We start from the raw sequence: 19,164 nt of genomic DNA, 5'->3' as shown, positions 1-19,164 counted from the left end.
ATTCATCATGTTGTGCAGTATTCTGTAGTGCAGTACGCCACCTCTCATCCCCATTGGTTAGGCAGAATTCATGATTTTGTCATTTTCATGTTTACTTCCATCTGTGTTCTTTCACTACAATACCCAGCATGCATTATGCAAATACATAACACAATCATTGAGAATACCTATGGCTCTTAACAAATTCTTACTACTGCCCCTGACCTGGAGGCTTATAAATACACTCTGTGAGCATAGCTAGCATTATTGATACAGCAACTCAAACTCAAAGTTTTTTCTTTGTTAAGGAATAATTCAGCCAGCTAGCAAATAAATAAATAAATGAAGAACAAGCATCCATACCAAGGCACTTATCTTCTCTACTATTTTCAACTTCCTGTCTTTAAACAGGAAATCTTACTTTAGAGACTGCTCCGTAAACTGATGTAAGTGGCATGTAAGCATGTTTACTACAGATGTAGCCATGGTTAAACTGAGCATTTTGGCCAGTGTGGTACGTAGTCTAGACCCTCTTTCTACTAAAGTAAATTGCCTGCAGCTGTTTAGAGATAATTCTGTCACTGCTAGTTCAAATTCAATCTCTTTGGCCTAGTAGACAAAAATGCAGTCATGACAAAAAAACAGACAAGCACCTTCAAAAATCTTTAATTTAACTTCACACGACACAAACATTTCCTTACAGTTCAATAGTGACATAAACAATACAAAATATGTGCAGTACATTCTATCACATGAAAAAGTCTAATCAAGAAAGTTTTACAAGAAAAGTAAAGCGCATTGCAAGTCTATCATGCAGTAATGCACTCCACTTAATCTTGCCTTGGGGTCTTTAAAATACATACAGAAAGACCTCCGGCAGAAATAACCTTATATTCTTCATTCTCTTCATTTACAAAAAGAAAAAAGTAATAATTCAGCTGTGTTGACCTAATCAACTTGAAAATGCAGTAGGTGGGTGATTTATTTTAACTTCCAGACTTCAAGACTTCCAGACTAAAACACTGTAAGACTCTGTAATGATGTACTGTAGCTATATAGCCCATCATTTCCAGTAATAGAACCGGTCAAGGCATTTTGCTTTCATCATTGGTTAATTCCAAAAAATGTACGTTTGGAATAAAGACCAGACTGGAGTCAAAACAGTGTGTGTTGGCACCATGTTAGCAACGTTATTTTAAATAAGGTACTTCATCAAACAGTGCTAGTGCTGCTAATGAGTTCTCATTTGCTCTCATTCATCAGTAGTCACATTGGAATGTTTGGGTGAAGCACCTCCAGCAGGTGGTGGTATCAGTGAACTGAAAAAGTAATGCATTGAGCTTATTTGATTCAAATGTGTACATCCACATATGTCTATGTATCAACACAGTCTTTACATTTATTTACATTTGGCAGCAACTGTGGTGATGTAGTATATTTTATTCATATGGAAGTGAGGGATGTGCACTTTTGAATCAAGTAAATTCAGTGCATTATTTTTTCAGTGTAGTACAGTGATGAAGTGCATAGGTCTTGGTGCAGTCCCAGCCTTTGAAGTTATTTTCCCACGTTTTTGTACAGGACCATAGAGACAACCATTGCAGCAATCTGGGAAATAAGAGAATAAGAGACAAAGCAGGAAGTGAGGATTAAAGAGGATTTTCGACAAGTAATAACACAGTTTTCATTTCAATGCTATATATACTATAAAGCAGGCATCTGGGATTTTTTTTTATATTGGGCAGTAAGTGTCAGTAATTCCACACCTGGGCACCAGAGGTCTCTCTCTCCTGAGTACTAGCCCTGCTTCCAGGATCAAGCCACCTGCACCTCTTTACTTCTCTAATTAGTCTCACCTTAAATACTCCCCTCCTGTGGGTCTGACTACTGAGTGGTTGTTTTGTAAGAAAATCTTGTTACTGTTTTACTGTATTTGTGTTTATATGCTTTAGTCTGATGTTACAATGTGGTGATTTTACAAGCAAAAATATGCTCTCTCCCTAAGACCTTTGCACATTTGGGCGCCCCTGGTCAAATTACATGCTTTGTTGAATTTAACAGCATTAACTACATTGGGAAAAAATACATAAATGCGTGTGGCCTGTTCAAAAGTTATGACACACTTAATATGTTACTTTTTATATTTTTCCCATATTTTAAACTCAGCAAATAAACAGAAATTGCGCATTAAAATGTGAAAAAAAACGTTTGTGGAGTGTGTAATCTTATTTTCACTTTCAAATTAACAAAACATGTCATTTGACCAGGTCAGTGCAAACTTTTGCAAACACCTGTATAGTCTGGGTGTGTATTGGTGATCTGAGGTCAAAGGTCAGAGTGTGATACCTCCAAAGCAGCGATGCCAATAGCCACTCCCCCCAGCACAGCAGCATTGTCCTCCAGCAGTTGCACAAGAGAATTGAAACAGCCTGGCACTCCCTGCAAAAAAATGGAGAACGTTTGTACAGGAGTGCCCAAACTTTTTGTCTTGGGAGGCCAAAATGAAATGTTTGTGACGGGCCGGGGACCAAAAAGACTAGAACAGTACACAAATAGTAGGTGGGGTATAACTCTAATTTTTTAAAATGTCATTTTATAACATTTCATTATATTTTGCTACTAAAAGTACTTAAAAGTACCATCTTTAAAGAAGTGATCTGGACATAAAGAGTAGGAAAATAAGTTTTTTTTTTCCATCACTGGATGAAGAGGTATGGAAATTAGGCAACTTTTGGATGGGCCAAGTAAAACATCATGGCACACCAACTTTAGCCCCACTTATCTATCTATACTGATACATATAACTATAGATCTTATTAAATTAATGCAACTGTTTGCAGTTTCACATATTTTTTTACACATATTCCAAATAATGTTAGTCCATTCATCATCAAACGTTCACACAAATCAGCTGGGCATTTTCAGATGTTGCCTAAAATAAAAGGAGGTTTTTACCCATTGTTAAGAGGTTTTAACATGACACTGACAGTTGTCTGTTTTCTATTTTGTTTTTTAAACCAGCAATATTCATTAAGATTATGACTGAGATTGTGATCAGGCCACTGGCAACTACTGTTCTGCACTGATTCTACACCTCTATCTCACCCCATTAAACTCAACATCTAACTCTTAATGATGATGAGTTGGGCACTGACTGCGGTCAGACTATGATAAGTCAGTAAGGCTGAATCAGAAGCGAGTACTAACTACTTATATTTACTTACTAACATGTATTTAAGTAAAACATTTGATGGATTTGTATATTCATTTGAATATGTTCAAATGATAATAATCTAATGATGAACTACTTTTTAACTGTTTCACTTTTCCACCACTGAGTTCCTGATCACATTTAGGTTTAAGTTCATTCTGTTCTGTCCTTTCATTTTGTACCAAAAGGACCCCAGAAAGAGAAGAACAGAGCCTAACAAACTTCAGTTCCTATGCTGATAGATGCCAGATGTACTAAGAAGTTCCAATTCCACTTAAAGAGGTTTAAGATCTCTTTTTCGCTCCTGTTCAGATTTTTATTTAGCTGCTGTTACTTCTGCTTGAGCCCTTTATTCATTTAAATAAGATCACTTTTATTGGTGTGTGAGTTTAGACTACTCTCCACATCTTTGGGCTGAATTCAGTACAGACAAGTTACACAGTGCAGTATTTTCAGGCATTTTGATTAAGATCTGACTGTAAAAGAGTACCTGGGCTTCTGCATTTCTCTCAATACACGTTCCATTTGAGCGGCAACAGCTCTCAGGGTAACGCGAGGTGGCCGTTTCAAAAGGGGATCCAGTGAAGTCAGTGTAGTTGTTGTATCCACAGCATGTCAGCTGTAAGAACACACATGCACAGAGTGAGGCACAGTTATTTACCTAAATAATAACAGCAAACATGCCTACAAACATTATTATTACATACCTGACGCATAGTTTCGTTCATCACTGTTGTAAAGGCATCATCTTTTCCATAGTCCTTTTTGATAAGATCAACAACTTCTTGATTCAGCTTCTGCAACGCTTCATTTGCCTGAGAGAGAGAGAGAGAGAGAGAGAGAGAGAGAGAGAGAGAGAGAGAGAGAGAGAGAGAGAGAGAGAGATGGAGTGAGACAGGTTTGATTAATCTCTTCTTGTTCAATTTAATATCTTTTGTGCTTTTGTGTGTCTAACCAGCAGAGGGCGCTCTGTGCTAACTGTTAAATAAGTTCAGTTCAGATTAATGAGTCGATTCTTTCGAAGCTCGTCAATGAATCAAGCGCATGTCATAACGATTCATGATAACGGAATTACAGGCAAATTACATACAGGAATACCAAATCAAGACATATTTTAGCAAATTATTGTTCTAGTTTTATCATCAGTCTTCAGCCTATAAAGTGAACGTGACCTTGGCCCAGGCGCTACAAAAAATGATTCAGTTAGACTGAACCGAAGTTTGAAAAGAGCTGATTTGAAAAAGGTTGGTTTGTTCCCAAGCTGAACATCGCTAATTAACACAAACCAGTAATGACAGATTGGTGTTGATGGAAAATGAAGTTGTTTTCGAGGTATTCTCGATCTCTGTTCTTACCAGAGGCTTGAACACGAGGACGACGATGGCGCCGGCCACCTCGGCGATGAAGATGATGAGCACAATGATGAAGAACTGAAAGAAAAGTAAACAAGCACAGAAGTGTTATTTCCTAGCTGCATCTCTTTTTTTCTCTCTGTCTCTCTTGACATTCACTTGGAGAAAGAGCTCTGAGAGATTCAGAAAGCTCACCCACCAATGCTAACATGGCTATCAACAACAACAACAAACGAGTGCTTGTTGAACTGCCATTCATTACTTGCACTGGTAGCGGTTCTGACTGACATATTTATCCTTGTCAGGATACACTTTTTTATGTGTGTAACTTACAAAATACTTAACCCGTCCGTTATCAGCTTACTTCAAAAGTTTTTATGTATTTCCCTGCTAGTAACACCAGTGTAGACCAGCAACGCTCGTCACCAGCAAAATACATGGTGTTTTGGATGCTGGTATGGGCGCCAAATCTCCACCAGACCAGTGTTTTTTCAGCAGTGTGCTCCATTTTTCATCCACGTTGGATTAATTAATGTCTTTCTGTGGTATCACCACTTATATACTATGGATAGTTCAGTTTTATTCATATTTGAGCAGCTCACTTTTGAATATGGGACATTTCCCAAACAGCACAAAGTTGCCAAAGGTGTTTTTATTGGCCTCTATAGCTTATCTACAAATGCTCAAATTGCTGGTCAACTTCAGTCAGGACAATTAAGACCAGTGGTGTAACTTTGTAATATATGGACCCCTTTGCAAAAAATGAATGTCCCTTCCCCCCCATACAGGGGTAAAAAAGACAGAAGTCACTCACGGTGAGGAGCATGCACTTGTTCTCTGTTATGGCTCCACAGCAGCCCAGGAAGCCCATGACGGCCAGTACAGCTCCTACAGCGATCAGCAGGTAGCCCACGTTGGCCAGCTGCGCTAACTCAGGTGGTGCATCTTTGATCCCTTCTAATACACCCAGCAGTGAACTTTTGTCTACGGTCACCCAAATACCCACACCTAGAATCACTCCACCTGCCAGCTGAGAGAGATAGAACGAAAGGAGACAGAGAAAGAGTGTGAAAGAAAAAGAAAGACAAAAAAACGAGGCTGTTTAGTTCATTTTCTTCAACTTAGATCATCACTCTCCTGTTTCAGATTTGCTTAAACCCATCCTCTTTTATCAGTTCTCTATGACCCGTCTCAGTGCTGCTGACATTAACGGTGTAGTTTTTATGTGTTTGGTTGTTGTTGGTATTGTTGTTTTGGCTGTTGTTGCCTCTGTAAGGCAACCTTGGGTAGAAGAGAGGTGCAGAATAAATTAAACTTCTTATTTATCTTCTCCTCTTCCTCCTACTTCTCTTCCTCCCCCTCCTTCTTCTCCATCTACACCTTCTTCTTCTTTAACTTTGTCTCTTCCTCCTCCTTCATCTTCTTTTTCTCCCCCTCAGCCGCCTTCTTCTCATGTTCCCCTGCCTTTTCTCCTTCTTCCTTTTTCTCGTTCCTCTTCTTCTTTTTTATGTAACTTCATGTATGTAATAATAATAATAATAATAATAATAGTAATAATGTGTATGACATTATTTTTTATCTCCATGTGTGGGTCACTCTGCTTTTAGAGAACTTTACAGTGTACATAGGAAGTGTTCCTCAAAGTAGACGAGTGTCAAAACATCAACAAAGAGATTATGGTGCAAAATCACTTCCCGCTGTGAATCTCTGTTGGTGGTGTTAATGGGAGTGAGATTTTTGAAAAAGCTTCCTTGTTGTGCGCCGTGTAAATGCTTACATTTTAAAACCACAAAGAAAAAGAATGTGTACCATTTATTTACAACAGGTCAACCATGATGGAGAGAATAAATGATATTATCATGTAATATTCACACAAATAATAAATAATCATAATAATAATTCATGTAATAGAGAGTATAATAATTGGTTATTACAACCCTGTGGACGAGGCAACTGTGTCATGATTAGAGGAGCACAGATCAAAAAAAAACTTGTTCTAAAATGTGAAAACACACTTAAGCCTTTAAGTGGTTCTTTGAGTCACTGTGGGTCCCCTGTGTGTAAAGAGAAACGAAATGAAAGAGAACGAGAGTGAAACGATTAAATATATGGACATGTAAAAGAACAAAAAGCATGAAAACATTGTTTCTCTTTTTTCACTCATTTATTGTGTTGTAGTACTCGAGTCCGGTCTCAGTCTTGTCTCAGTCTCAACATCATTTTTCTCAGGGTAATATGGAAATTGTTCTGGAGACCAGCCGAGCACAATGCCTCTGTCTGAGATCATTTTCAGTCATTACTGAATATTAACAAAACCTCAAACAGTCCTTTCTCTACATCATGAGTCTCAAAGCACTGACTCGCAGGTCTGCCATGAGTCTGTCTCATTCATCAAACAGTGGTAGATACAGCTTGTCAGAATTAAGAAACGAACAGAATTACCAAACTAATCTACTGAGAATGCATAAGAACTACACTTGCGTTCAGCAGAAACACCAATGCTTATCATAATAAGAGTCCTATTTAATTTACTGTTAGTTGTAAGTTCATTTAATTCAAGTGAACAATAAAATGTTTATTAAACGCCCTATGTATTTACAGTACTACAGTAACCATCATCATCGGTAGCTTGCTATTAAGTATTGTCGACGATGCACTTAAATGAGTGCCTATATTTAGTTACAGTTCATACTTGGAAAAAAATACAGGAGATAACATTGTTTCTACTGGCCCTTCTTGGAGAAGACCACTTAGCTAGGTGGCCCCCAGGTATTCTGAAGTTGAGATCACTGCTCTACATGTTTAGATAAAATCTATTCGCTGCCAGTTGACGATCTGACCGATCCTTCCCATGATGTCTTAACTGGGCAGGTTTTCATTTAAGAATAAAAATGGATGTTTGTTATTTAGCTTATAGTCAGTTGACTTCAGGTGGTGGTTCTGAATATGTTGTAGAGAAGAAGGGACAGAATAACCACCGTCATTTGCCTCCAAAAGTTACAACGCAAAGTTGGATTAAGACTATAATATTATAACAATTAATGATGTTTTTACTAGGCTATATATTATTTAATGTTTTATTTTACAAAATGTATTATATAAAATAATTTATTTGTATATATAATTTGATGATAATGAATATGCAATGAATCTTAAGTGAATTCCAGTTTTTCTGCCTTTCTTATATATATATTATTCTGAAACGGTCTTAATCTGATCTCAGCCTCTCCCGGTCTCGGTCCTGACTCAAACTCAAATACCAACTGCTGTTTTTTTATAGTCTGTCGATTGTACACGTAGATGAAATACTGTAATTCTTATCTTATAAAAGTATACATGTGATACAGTCTGATAAATGGTACGAGTCATAGTTTCACACAGATAAGATGTCCTGCTTGTGCTACCTGAGTTGCGTTGACGTTACCCTTTTTGTACTGATTTAAAATCAGTTCCTATTTACCTTTACCTTTACTCTACCCAATACAGAGACTGATAAAACTGGTCTGAGGTCAGTTAAAATGCCGATAATCATCATGTGGCACACATGACCTTTTGCTTTTAGGGTCTATAAAGAGCCTCTGACGTGTTATGATTGTACTTTATATACAGAGATTAAATGTAACCATTTAACCCTGTGCTGAGATAAGAAAGCTTGGGAAAAATTCAAGTGTGCTTTTAGTACAGTGACTAACAAAAGAATATGGACTGAAAAATGCATTGACATCATTTAAACATGTCCAGCATTCCTGCTGTGATAAAATACCCTATTATAATGAAACCATGAACCTCCGAGATGGCAGCTTTACATGAGAAGAAAGAAAAGCAGTCTTAACTTTAAAAGTATGTTAATGTAACAAGATTTTATTCCAGCTGATCGGTCCATTCATGTTTTCAAAAGGCGTAAAAAATGAAATTGAATGTATGAATATATTACAGCAACACCACGTTGTCTTTCAGTTTACTGCTTACAGTAGTTATGTTGACATGATAGGTTTAATTTTAAGATTTATCATGCCAACATTTTTATTACTGCTATTACAAACATTTTTTACTGCTATTCTTACTGCTATTTTAAGATATGTGGCTGGAAGATCACTATGATGTCTTTATTAGTCTTTATTACCTCATTGTTCCATTCTTCCTTTAGATCTATTACAGTAAATCAAAAGAGCAAGACTAGCTGAGATTAGCTTGTTAACATTAGACTACAAATAAGAATAAGAAAAAGAATTTGACTTACGAAGATCAAACCGTTGAAGATGAACATCATTATTTTCAGAAACCCCGCGCAGCACATCTTGGCTGATTTTTCTTTTTGTCCTAAAAAGAGAATAGCAGTTTCAGATGGTCAGTCTCAGGCAAAAAAAACAAACATGCAAATACACTTTATGATTAAGTACACCACAGGCCAGCATTGTTGTTCCCCTCAGCATACCACTTCCTCTTAATCACACCTTTTGTTAACACTGGCTGGAAGCTGTGACTAGTGCAAAGACAATTCTGTCAACACAACATGTACGCATTGTGAGAGAAATGGTGAAATATTAACCCTGTGTTACATGCACTCCAATGCTAAAAGCCTTTCTGTTCCAAACACAAGCAAGGTTAGTCGGTAGACTTGTTTTAGTGCATTTGTCTTTATTTTCTTTCTCTATTTACTACAGGCTTATTAGAGTTTAGATAGAGTCAATTAAATAATACAATCCACAAGAGATGTTTAGAATAAATAAATACATTAATTAAAATTAAAAATATTAATAGAATCTTAATTAAAGTATTATTATTTTTACTATTTATTATTATGCTATTTTAATAGTATTATTTTCGGTAATTCCATATATTATATAGAGTGGTGTGCAAAAGTTTAGGCACCCCTGATTATTGAGTTCTCATGACTTATTATTGTATAACTGCTATGAATTGTTTTATCCATGTTGCTCCAACAAATGTGTTCTTTCCTAGCAACTGGCAGGCTTTACTGAACACTGGCAAAAATCCTTTTTCAACTAATAAGAAATCATAGCATAGTCAGAATACCTACATTTAGGGTGTTGTTCGTTTCAAGTGATTTTTATTCTGTATGCATGTAAAAGGTCACACTGGTAGGACAAAATCAGGTCTAGTTTTTAGTCGTGTAATTAAGGTAATGGCCACATGGTGGCAAACTTCGTTCCAACCGGACTGGTTTAGCTACAACAACATATGCCAGCTCGGTAGTGTTGCATGTAAAACCAGAAACTCGAAACAAAGATCACTACAGTTTTTGCCAACATAACAACATTTAAGAGCGCATTTGTGAGTGGAGCATGAACTGGACAGTTATTTCGGTAATTAGCGTGCTGTGAATCTCAGATGTAAGTTATGTAGTTATAAGAGTGACGAATTGAAGTGTGGACCCTTAGAGTTAACCTTTTGTACTTGTATGCTGTGAAGCACATTCTCCAGAAGATCTACCATCAACAGCACTTTCGAAACTTGGTTTTACCTGATAGTGTTCTGTCAGCATGTAATAGACGAAGTGGCCTAGCACTAAACCCTAAGCTTCCCTATATCACTCCTCATCCGAATAAAATGTGTTAAGCCATCATCCACAGTCTTAACCAAGTCAAAACCACCACAAACACCAGCACAGTCTTGCTTGTACTTTAATACAGCTTTATTCCTGCTGATTCTGTTTCACAAGATCTTCTTTTGCTTTGGTGTACTTTTCTCTAAATCTAATCCAGCCATTTTTATACACCATCCTTTTTTACCATACACTTAATCCACATCTTTAACTACCTCACACTGTCAAAGGGGATTCTCAAATGAAAAAAATATTTTAGGGTTAAGAAAAATTAAAGCAAGATTTTTCACTTTCAAGCCAAGGACAGAACTTTGTAACTTCAGTCCTTTACATTTAACTAGTGATAAATCAATAGTGATCAATAACTCAACAGAAAGTCCATGCGAGGCTCTGTAATAACAGCCCTTAAAACAACACAAGAAATATAAACAGCAGTGTCTGTAAATTCCTCATAGCGATGGTCGCATCTGGACTGTCTTATCACCTCCGTTGATAACTGAGTTGCTCAGTAGCACATGGTCCAGTTGCACATATCATTAGTGCTACTGTTCTGTCAGTAGAGCAGTCAGTCTGATATGTTATGGTTAGGACACATTACATGCGAGGACATTAAACCCTATGACTAATAACTGAACAGTAAACAGTGTTTAAAGCAGAGTTTAAAGTGGCGGTTTGGCCCAAAAATAAAATATACTCAGTTTTTACCTAACCCAGCTAACAGTCATAGCAGCACTCTTAAAACCTGAATTTTGTCTGTTCTTTTGTTCCTGTTTATAAATAACAGTATGTCATGCAGTGTTGGAAACCACTTAAGTGAGTCTATTTGACGTGTCTTACCAACTCAGTGTGGTTTGAAGCAAACTGTGATGATTTATACATGCAGTTTGTTACAACACTAACAGCTTTCATAAGCTTACATTACTTGTTAGCCTTGCAGCTCCTGTGCAAAACTGAAGAAGCAATGTTCAGAAACCAAAAATGCTTTGGCTGATCAACAGTGTACATTAGCAGGGAGGTAACAGTACAGCATATCGTATTGTATCGTGACTAACATGTTAGCTTGTGGCTAGAGCATTAGATTGGGACACTGTAAAGCATAAACTGGTGTCTAGTTACTTCTAACCTGATGTGTTGTTCTCCTCATATCACCTGTTTTTTATGGTTTCTGAGCACTACATCCTTATCATCCCTATTACTGTCGTAAGCAATTAAAAAGCACTAGGCAACTGTCATTACATCCCGCAAACCATAAAAGAGCCGACGGACTTTGAGTCCATTTGCTAACAGGAGGAAGAAATTTGCATTTGAGTTTCTATTTCTGGTAAAAGCAGAGTACTAGATTGCAGTGAAGGGAATTTACGGATGACCTGAGCGGTGCTGTAGGTGAAATATTACTTTGGTTTCATTTAAATATGAAACGAAAGTAATATAAACCTGCTGAGAACATAATTCTTTGTGTTTTCGTCTATACAGTATGAATTATTCCTACAGACACCTTTGTATGTTCAGTGTATTTTTAAAAATAAAACTGAATTGTACCAATTTGAATTTAGTTGTTTTCAAGATTTCACAAGGCACTTACTTGTTTCCTAAGGAATCATGATTTAATTGAATTATTGTGAGCAACTCAGTTATTTTGAGCTCTTTATCCTGAAGCTATCCAAGTAAATTAACTTCTAGGTTTACATTAACTGTGAGCTTTGTATTCATAGTTTAGTCTATCATAAACAAATCCCACCAGCATCTTCTTCATATTTTGATTGCATTTGGGTACCTCACAATACCAGAATATTGACTTAAGTAAAAAAGAAATCCATTGTTTCTTTGATTGAACACAGAAAAATGTTGGAATTGATGCAGCTTAATTAACATTTTTTAAAATACTAAATAGTGTTTAATCAGTACAAGTTTCTTAAAATGTTAAATGTTCTGTGCATCTGAGCTAAATTAGCGTGCACAATTAAATTTACTTTTAAGCAGAATATGCCGGGGTATTGTTATCCTATTTAAATGAAAGTATTGATAGAGTATTGAATAGTTTACCACGTTGTAGTAATGAAAAAGCATTGAACTTTTGACACATTGCTCTAGTACATTAGTCCCTATAGTATTAAAAGTTTAACTTTCAAACCATCACAGAAGCACAAAGAATTCAAGTGCACTGGGTTTCATCCGTTTAATGGGAAGCACATTTTGTTAATTGTGCTAAATGATGGCTAGCACCAGCAGCAAATAGTCAGCTTTTCTTTAGGGTGACAATAATTACCCTTTTGTAGCCAGATAATGTATCAATTTTGTTATTTTAAAATTTTACTTTACTTTAAAGTCAAGTACATTTTTCCTTCTCCTGTAAAGTTACTTTTTCTGACAGCGACAATAAAGTCACTGGATTGAAAAAAGGTTTAAAACGTTGTGACATTAAGTCTTTTAAAGTTATTCGGGAGTTTTATTTGAAATGATATATATCAGCAGACATACATTTCTTTCTTGTGGCTTTGTTTTCGTTGTAGCACAGTTTTGAAAATTGCCTGCCCTCATATGTTACGCAAAAAGAATCGATGGTTTGCATGTCAGTTAAACAGCCCCTTCCTGTTACAGTAGGAAGATTTTGGCCACCCTGTAAGTGATGAAAGCTACCAGACTTTCTGTTGATAGTCAGAAAGTGTAGCTATCATAAGTGTGACTTGCAAGACTAGTGCGGTAAAGGCTAGTTCCTCTTTTGGTTTTAACACAGAGCTGTGGTGATGATTGATCAGCTGGCCACTTGTTTTCATTCTTAGCAATTCATTCACTGGCTGTAACTTAAGGGCCACAGGTAGACTTGTAGACAGAGCATTTTTGGTTCTCTTTCAGCGTTATAAGTTGCCATCTAGTACTAGATGTATGTTGCCGATAGTGGTTTAAAACTCTTTGTCCCAGCCTTTTACATTCCCTGTTACAATGCCTGTTAGACATGACTTATTCTATTCTATAAATACATTACTGTAGCTAAATCAGCTTTCATCCCACAAAGTCAAATCACTCTACTTTAACATTTACTTTAGAATGATGTCACCCAAAGCAGCGTAAGGTTGCACCAGCAGAACTTCCTTGTTACACACAGCAAATAACAATGAATTGATGAATCAACTGATAAGAAAGATAAGAAATGGAAAAAGGTTTCTTAATGGACTTGGATGTACAGCTCTAGGCAAAACCTTTAATTGGTACATAACATTTACGTTATGTGGAAGTTCTTTCAGTAACAATATTCTTCACATTCACACTGTTCATTTGTTCTTTTAAAGAACCATCCACTAAAACGTTCTATGAGGAGCCACAAGCAGTTCTGCTATGGCATCACCCTATTTAGTACCTTTATTTTTTAGGGTGTAGAGAGATGTAGAAGAGAAGATGATTCAGAATGGATAGACTACGGCAAGATTGCCTTATTACCCCCATAAAGGCAAGTTAACGACACCTTTATGAGGAAATGTACAGCCAGAAAACACCTTACCATCAAACACTAAAACTATCAAATTGTAAATTATATAAAGCACAACATTTTTAACACAGATATGGTCACATTACACAGTCTTAGTCTGTTCTTTAGGCCTGACACAATGTGTTAAAATAGCTGTAACACAAAACTGTGGTATTAATTAGGACATTGTTTTAGGGGAATCCATATTTAATGCAAAACAAAACAAAAAGTGTCTACAAAAGTTTTTTGACATATAGAACAGTTGGCAGAATTTAAACCGAAATGTCTTATTGCCTTTAAAAGGCGTTAAGTAAATACTGAAGTTTAACTGCAATGTACATCATGTGCTGGTTTCTGGCAACCTAATCTCAGACTATTTTTAGTATCGATAAGGAATCGCCTTTAAAAATTCTTTTTAGTCTAGATTTAGGCTTAATCTGGATCTGGGAAACTAGCCCCATATATTTCAGTTCAACAGACCAGCTTAGACTCCATTGTATTTACAGTGTTTAGAGTTATATGTTATATGTTTCAGTATTTCATTTCACATGTTTATCATAAAAACAGTGTTTCTTTACAATGTTTCTGTAAAATTCCTTAAACTAAAGAGTTTCTATATAATGTCTATAAATTTCCACCTATTTATCATAATTACAGTGTTTCTTTTCAGTGTCAAAATTCATATTTATCATGTGTATGTTGTTTCTATACAATGTATCAATATTATAAATAATAATTCAAATTTATTACAATTACAGTATTTGTATACTACTTGTTTCAGTGTTTGCACACGTTTTCCCAAAAATATAACGAGCCAGTACACTGTTACGTTTTTAAACGCTTTTCAGAATTTTAGCATTTCCATGTGTTTCAGTGTAAAATTTCACACGAATGTGGGAACTACAGCATTTGCATACAATGTCTGTGTTAAATATCACGTTTGTCCTAACTATAGTGTTTGTATGCACTGTTTTTAGTTGTTAAATTTCACATGTTTAAAGTAACTATACTATTTCTGTACAAGGTTTCAGTGCTAAACCTCATACAGTTTTCCTTCTGTTTCTATTCAGTGTTTCAGTGTTTATCCCTAAAGTTGCATTTTCTGTAAAAGTACGCAGCTCTTACCTGTCCACAGGTGAGTGCAGTTGTCAAGGAGTGTAGAGTGTGTGTGCTGTACAGAACTCTAAACAACCATTTTATCCCCCATAAGGAGGGGCTTAAGGGGACTGGCCCAATACACTTAGAGTGGTCAAAGTTCACACCGGAACCACTGGTATGAAAGCACGAGACGGTGAGTCATCAGTGCTGACCAGTCATTTTACCTGTTCGGAATAAAACAGCCCACGGCCTGCTGGTAAAATAATAACTGGGGCTTTCTTTATAAAAGTAGAACATATACGTAACGTCACAATCAGAGCAAATAATTACTGGGGCCTGACTCTTTATCTAACTCTGTTTTGAGACTAAAGATAGCACAGCACTTTTCCACACACACATCTTTAATTCATGGTGATAGCACAGCACTTTTCCACACACACATCTTTAATTCATAGTTCTATGAAGTTTGTATGTTTTTATGTGAAGGTTTTTATTCCAAAACACTTTATAGAGCAATTTCAATCTTTTTTTCATGATATACATTGTAGGGAGTGAGTTTTACACATGCAGTAAGCATCAGTGCTGTCATGTTTAATATCACCGGAGAACCAAAATGTGTTATACATCAGCGGATATTCATTTCAAGAACACTTTATTTTCATTAATGTTAAAATGTACGTAGAATCTTTTCAAATGAAACTCATATGTTGAAAGTAAATAACTTAATCAGAAATTTGTGTCAAGGTCATGAACTAAACTGTAGTACAAACTCAATTCCAAAAAAGTTGGGACGATAAAATGAGAAGATAAAATGCAGATTTCTAAACTGACTTTTACAGCTATTTAATGAAAAGAGCACAAAAAAGATATATTCAATATTTAAACTTATCAACTTTGTTGATTTAAACTTAAAAAATTCAAAGGACTTTAAGATCCCATCCCCTTGGAATTAAAAGGTTCTATCTATTTTGTTAAAATTGAGTTATTCATATTTCTATTCTGTGACAAATTCATAACATTATGTGAGGTGTTTTTAACTCTTTACCTAGAAAACAAGAAGGTTCTGTCTCCAAAGTCAGACTCTAACTTAGTTCTCTAAGGTTCTGTCTCCAAAGTCAGACTCTAACTTAGTTCTATAAGCTTCTGTCTCCAAAGTCAGACTCTAACTTAGTTCTCTAAGGTTCTGTCTCTAAAGTCAAACTCCAACTTAGTTCTATAAGCTTCTGTCTCCAAAGTCAGACTCTAACTTAGTTCTCTAAGGTTCTATCTCCAAAGTCAAACTCTAACTTAGTTCTCTAAGGTTCTATCTCCAAAGTCAAACTCTAACTTAGTTCAATATGTTTCTGTCTTTAAAGTCAAACTCCAACTTAGTTCTCTAAGGTTCTGTCTCTAAAGTCAGACTCTAACTTAGTTCTATAAGGTTCTGTCTCTAAAGTCAAACTCTAACTTAGTTCTATAAGGTTCTGTCTCTGAAGTCAAACTCTAACTTAGTTCTCTAAGGTTCTGTCTCTGAAGTCAAACTCGAACTTAGTTCTCTAAGGTTCTGTCTCTAAAGTCAAACTCTAACTTAGTTCTCTAAGGTTCTGTCTCTAAAGTCAAACTCTAACTTAGTTCTATAAGGTTCTGTCTCTGAAGTCAAACTCTAACTTAGTTCTCTAAGGTTCTGTCTCCAAAGTCAAACTCTAACTTGGTTCTCTAAGGTTCTATCTCCAAAGTCAAACTCTAACTTAGTTCTATAAGGTTCTGTCTCCAAAGTCAAACTCTAACTTAGTTCTATAAGGTTCTGTCTCTAAAGTCAAACCTAACTAGTTCTATAAGGTTCTGTCTCTAAAGTCAAACTGTAACTTAGTTCTATAAGGTTCTATCTCTAAAGTCAAACTCTAACTTAGTTCTATAAGGTTCTGTCTCTAAAGTCAAACTCCAACTTAGTTCTATAAGGTTCTATCTCTAAAGTCAAACTCTAACTTGGTTCTCTAAGGTTCTCTAAAGTTAAACTCTAACTTTGTTCTGTAAGGTTCTATCTGCAAGCCAATCAGCACTTTGAATACACACAAGAGGACCAATCAGGTTCTGCTTTCTTCTGCGGGAAAAGTTTATAAAACTTTATGAAATATGAAAATATGTTGCTGAAACATTGCCTTCTTACAGTTCTTTAAAAAGTCTTATTGTCTTAATTGTTATAAATATTAAGCCTCAAAGATAATTAAATAGTGAACATTTGAATTGAATTGAATTAAACATTTATTTTATTTATTCATCCATCTTCTCTTTTTCCTTCTTTCTTCCAAAATAAGACAAATAAAGAAAAAACAAAACCTCACACTGTCTTTAGACTGACCGGCTACACTTACTTGCTGCGACAGTTTATTACAGTAACTGGTTGCTGTCTAACCTGAAGGACACTTAAACTAATGGTTCCTACCTAAAATTGATCTCTGCATTGGACAAAATATTTAGCACTGTCCTTTATACTTAATATGCAGTGCTTTTTGAATAAGAAAAAGATGATTTGTCCTAAAACAAGAAATAATTATCATGAAAAATTTATAATAAAAATAAATGTAATAAAAATGTCATAGAAAGCATTGATGTTCTGATACATGTAAACACTCTGCTACAATGCTAATGCTTTAAACTATTTGTGTACCTTGAAAAATCATTGCTTCTTTTCATGTTTTGTCAGGTAGAACCTTATGATTCCAAGCAGAAAGTGAGTTCTTAGGATTAGAAGGTTCTATCTGCATTTGACCTGTTCCAAAAAACTCATTTACAAATCTGATAGGATTTTGATATTATAAATTTAGAATACATTTAGAGTTTTCATGTATGAAAGAAATGTGTTCCACATGTCAGTTTTGCTATTTTTTATGCAAAATATTTTAAGTTTAATATCTCAAAACTGCTCAGAACCCAGATAGAACCTTATGATTTCCAAGTGGATGAACTGATATTGTTAAAAATTACCTTTGAATTTCATATAATTTCAATATAATATATTTTATGTAATTTCTATATAAAACATATTTTATGTTAATAAAAGGTTCATAAAATTTCAGTTATTGTATACGCTGATCAGGCATAACATTATGACCACCTCCTTGTTTCTACGCTCATTGTCCATTTTATCAGCTCCACTTACTGTATAGGTGCACTTTGTAGCTCTACAATTACAGACTGTAGTCCATCTGTTTCTCTGATACTTTGTTAGCCCCCTTTTACCCTGTTCTTCAGAGTAGACAGTGAGTGGACACAGTGTTTAAAAACTCCAGCAGCACTGCTGTGTCTGATCCACTCAGACCAGCACAACACACACTAACACACCACCACCACATCAGTGTTACTGCAGTGCTGAGAATGATCCACCACCCAAATAGTACCTGCTCTGTGAGGGTCCATGGGGGTCCTGACCACTGAAGAACAGGGTAAAAGGGGGCCAACAAAGTAAGCAGAGAAACAGATGGACTACAGTCTGTAACTGTAGAACTACAAACAAGGAGGTGGTCATAATGTTATGCCTGATCGGTGTATATACCACAGGATGTACATCACATGTTGTTAGCGTGTATCCATAAATAATGTGATACAATTTAAAGTCAAAAATTCAAAGGAATTCAGTACACTGTATTGTTATAAATGTACATTTTAATAATTTCATGAAATTTGAGGTACTCTTAAATAAGACTCTTTGTATGTCCTACATCCGTATCTTTCTTTGCCACACCGAACATTCAACCCAATAAAAGCTCTCTGAACATGGACAGGATGTATGACACCAGGCGTCATCGAGGGTATGGTTGGTTCCATCTTCCGTTGCAATTTATCACTGAAGATCTTTGATAAGCAATTCTCTGAACCAATTTTAGCATGTTATAAACTTGATTGGCAATAAAAGTAAATCAATAAAAGATGTAATCCATGATTTCGTAATGCCGCTCTGTCCTAGTTTAAAACTACAATCAAGGAAGTTACATGCACAGCTTGTATATGTCCAAAAGTATCTGGACACCCCTTCTAATTACCAAATTCAGCTACTTTAAGATGGCACAGGTGTTCTATTGTGCACACACATATAGAGAAGCATTGACAATAGAATGGGGTACTCTGGAGCAGCCGCACATGTTGCCATGTCCCATGCCAAGCATCACCTTGACAGCTGTGGAGCAGTGGAACTGGGTTCTCTAGCATGATGGAGCTCCATCCAATACTTTTGAGGTGAGCTGGAGTGATCCAGAACTAATCATCCAACATCAGTACCTGACCTCACTTGTGGCTGAATGCAATCAAATCCTCACAGCAATGCTCCAGTGTTCCAACATCTATTGTAAAATCTTCTTAGAAGAGTAGAGGCTGTTGTTGCAGCCTTAGTAATACCCTTGGTTTTAGAGGAAACGCTGGATGAGCAGGTGTCTACAAACTTTTGGACATGCAGTGTATATACTGATTCTTAAAAACAACACCTTTTAGATGCCCATTTGCCAGCTTACCCACCATCCTG

General features: G+C 36.0%; 1 protein-coding gene across 1 annotated transcript; it reads right to left on the bottom strand.

Moving 5' to 3' along the window:
• Nucleotides 1–629: 629 nt before the first annotated feature.
• On the bottom strand, nt 630–14,785 carry LOC118804357 (tetraspanin-1-like). Its single transcript, XM_036564854.1, has 8 exons — nt 14,697–14,785; nt 8,783–8,862; nt 5,357–5,572; nt 4,546–4,620; nt 3,898–4,005; nt 3,681–3,809; nt 2,326–2,418; nt 630–1,587 (listed from the first exon to the last, which is right to left on the bottom strand). Exons 2-8 carry the CDS (start codon nt 8,837–8,839, stop codon nt 1,537–1,539), a joined length of 729 nt encoding a protein of 242 aa, XP_036420747.1. The 5' UTR covers nt 8,840–8,862; nt 14,697–14,785; the 3' UTR covers nt 630–1,536.
• Nucleotides 14,786–19,164: the final 4,379 nt, after the last annotated feature.

This window comes from Colossoma macropomum, unplaced genomic scaffold (genome assembly GCF_904425465.1).
Source record: "Colossoma macropomum unplaced genomic scaffold, Colossoma_macropomum, whole genome shotgun sequence".
NCBI lineage: Eukaryota > Metazoa > Chordata > Actinopteri > Characiformes > Serrasalmidae > Colossoma > Colossoma macropomum.
This window is presented reverse-complemented; position numbering and strand designations above follow the sequence as displayed.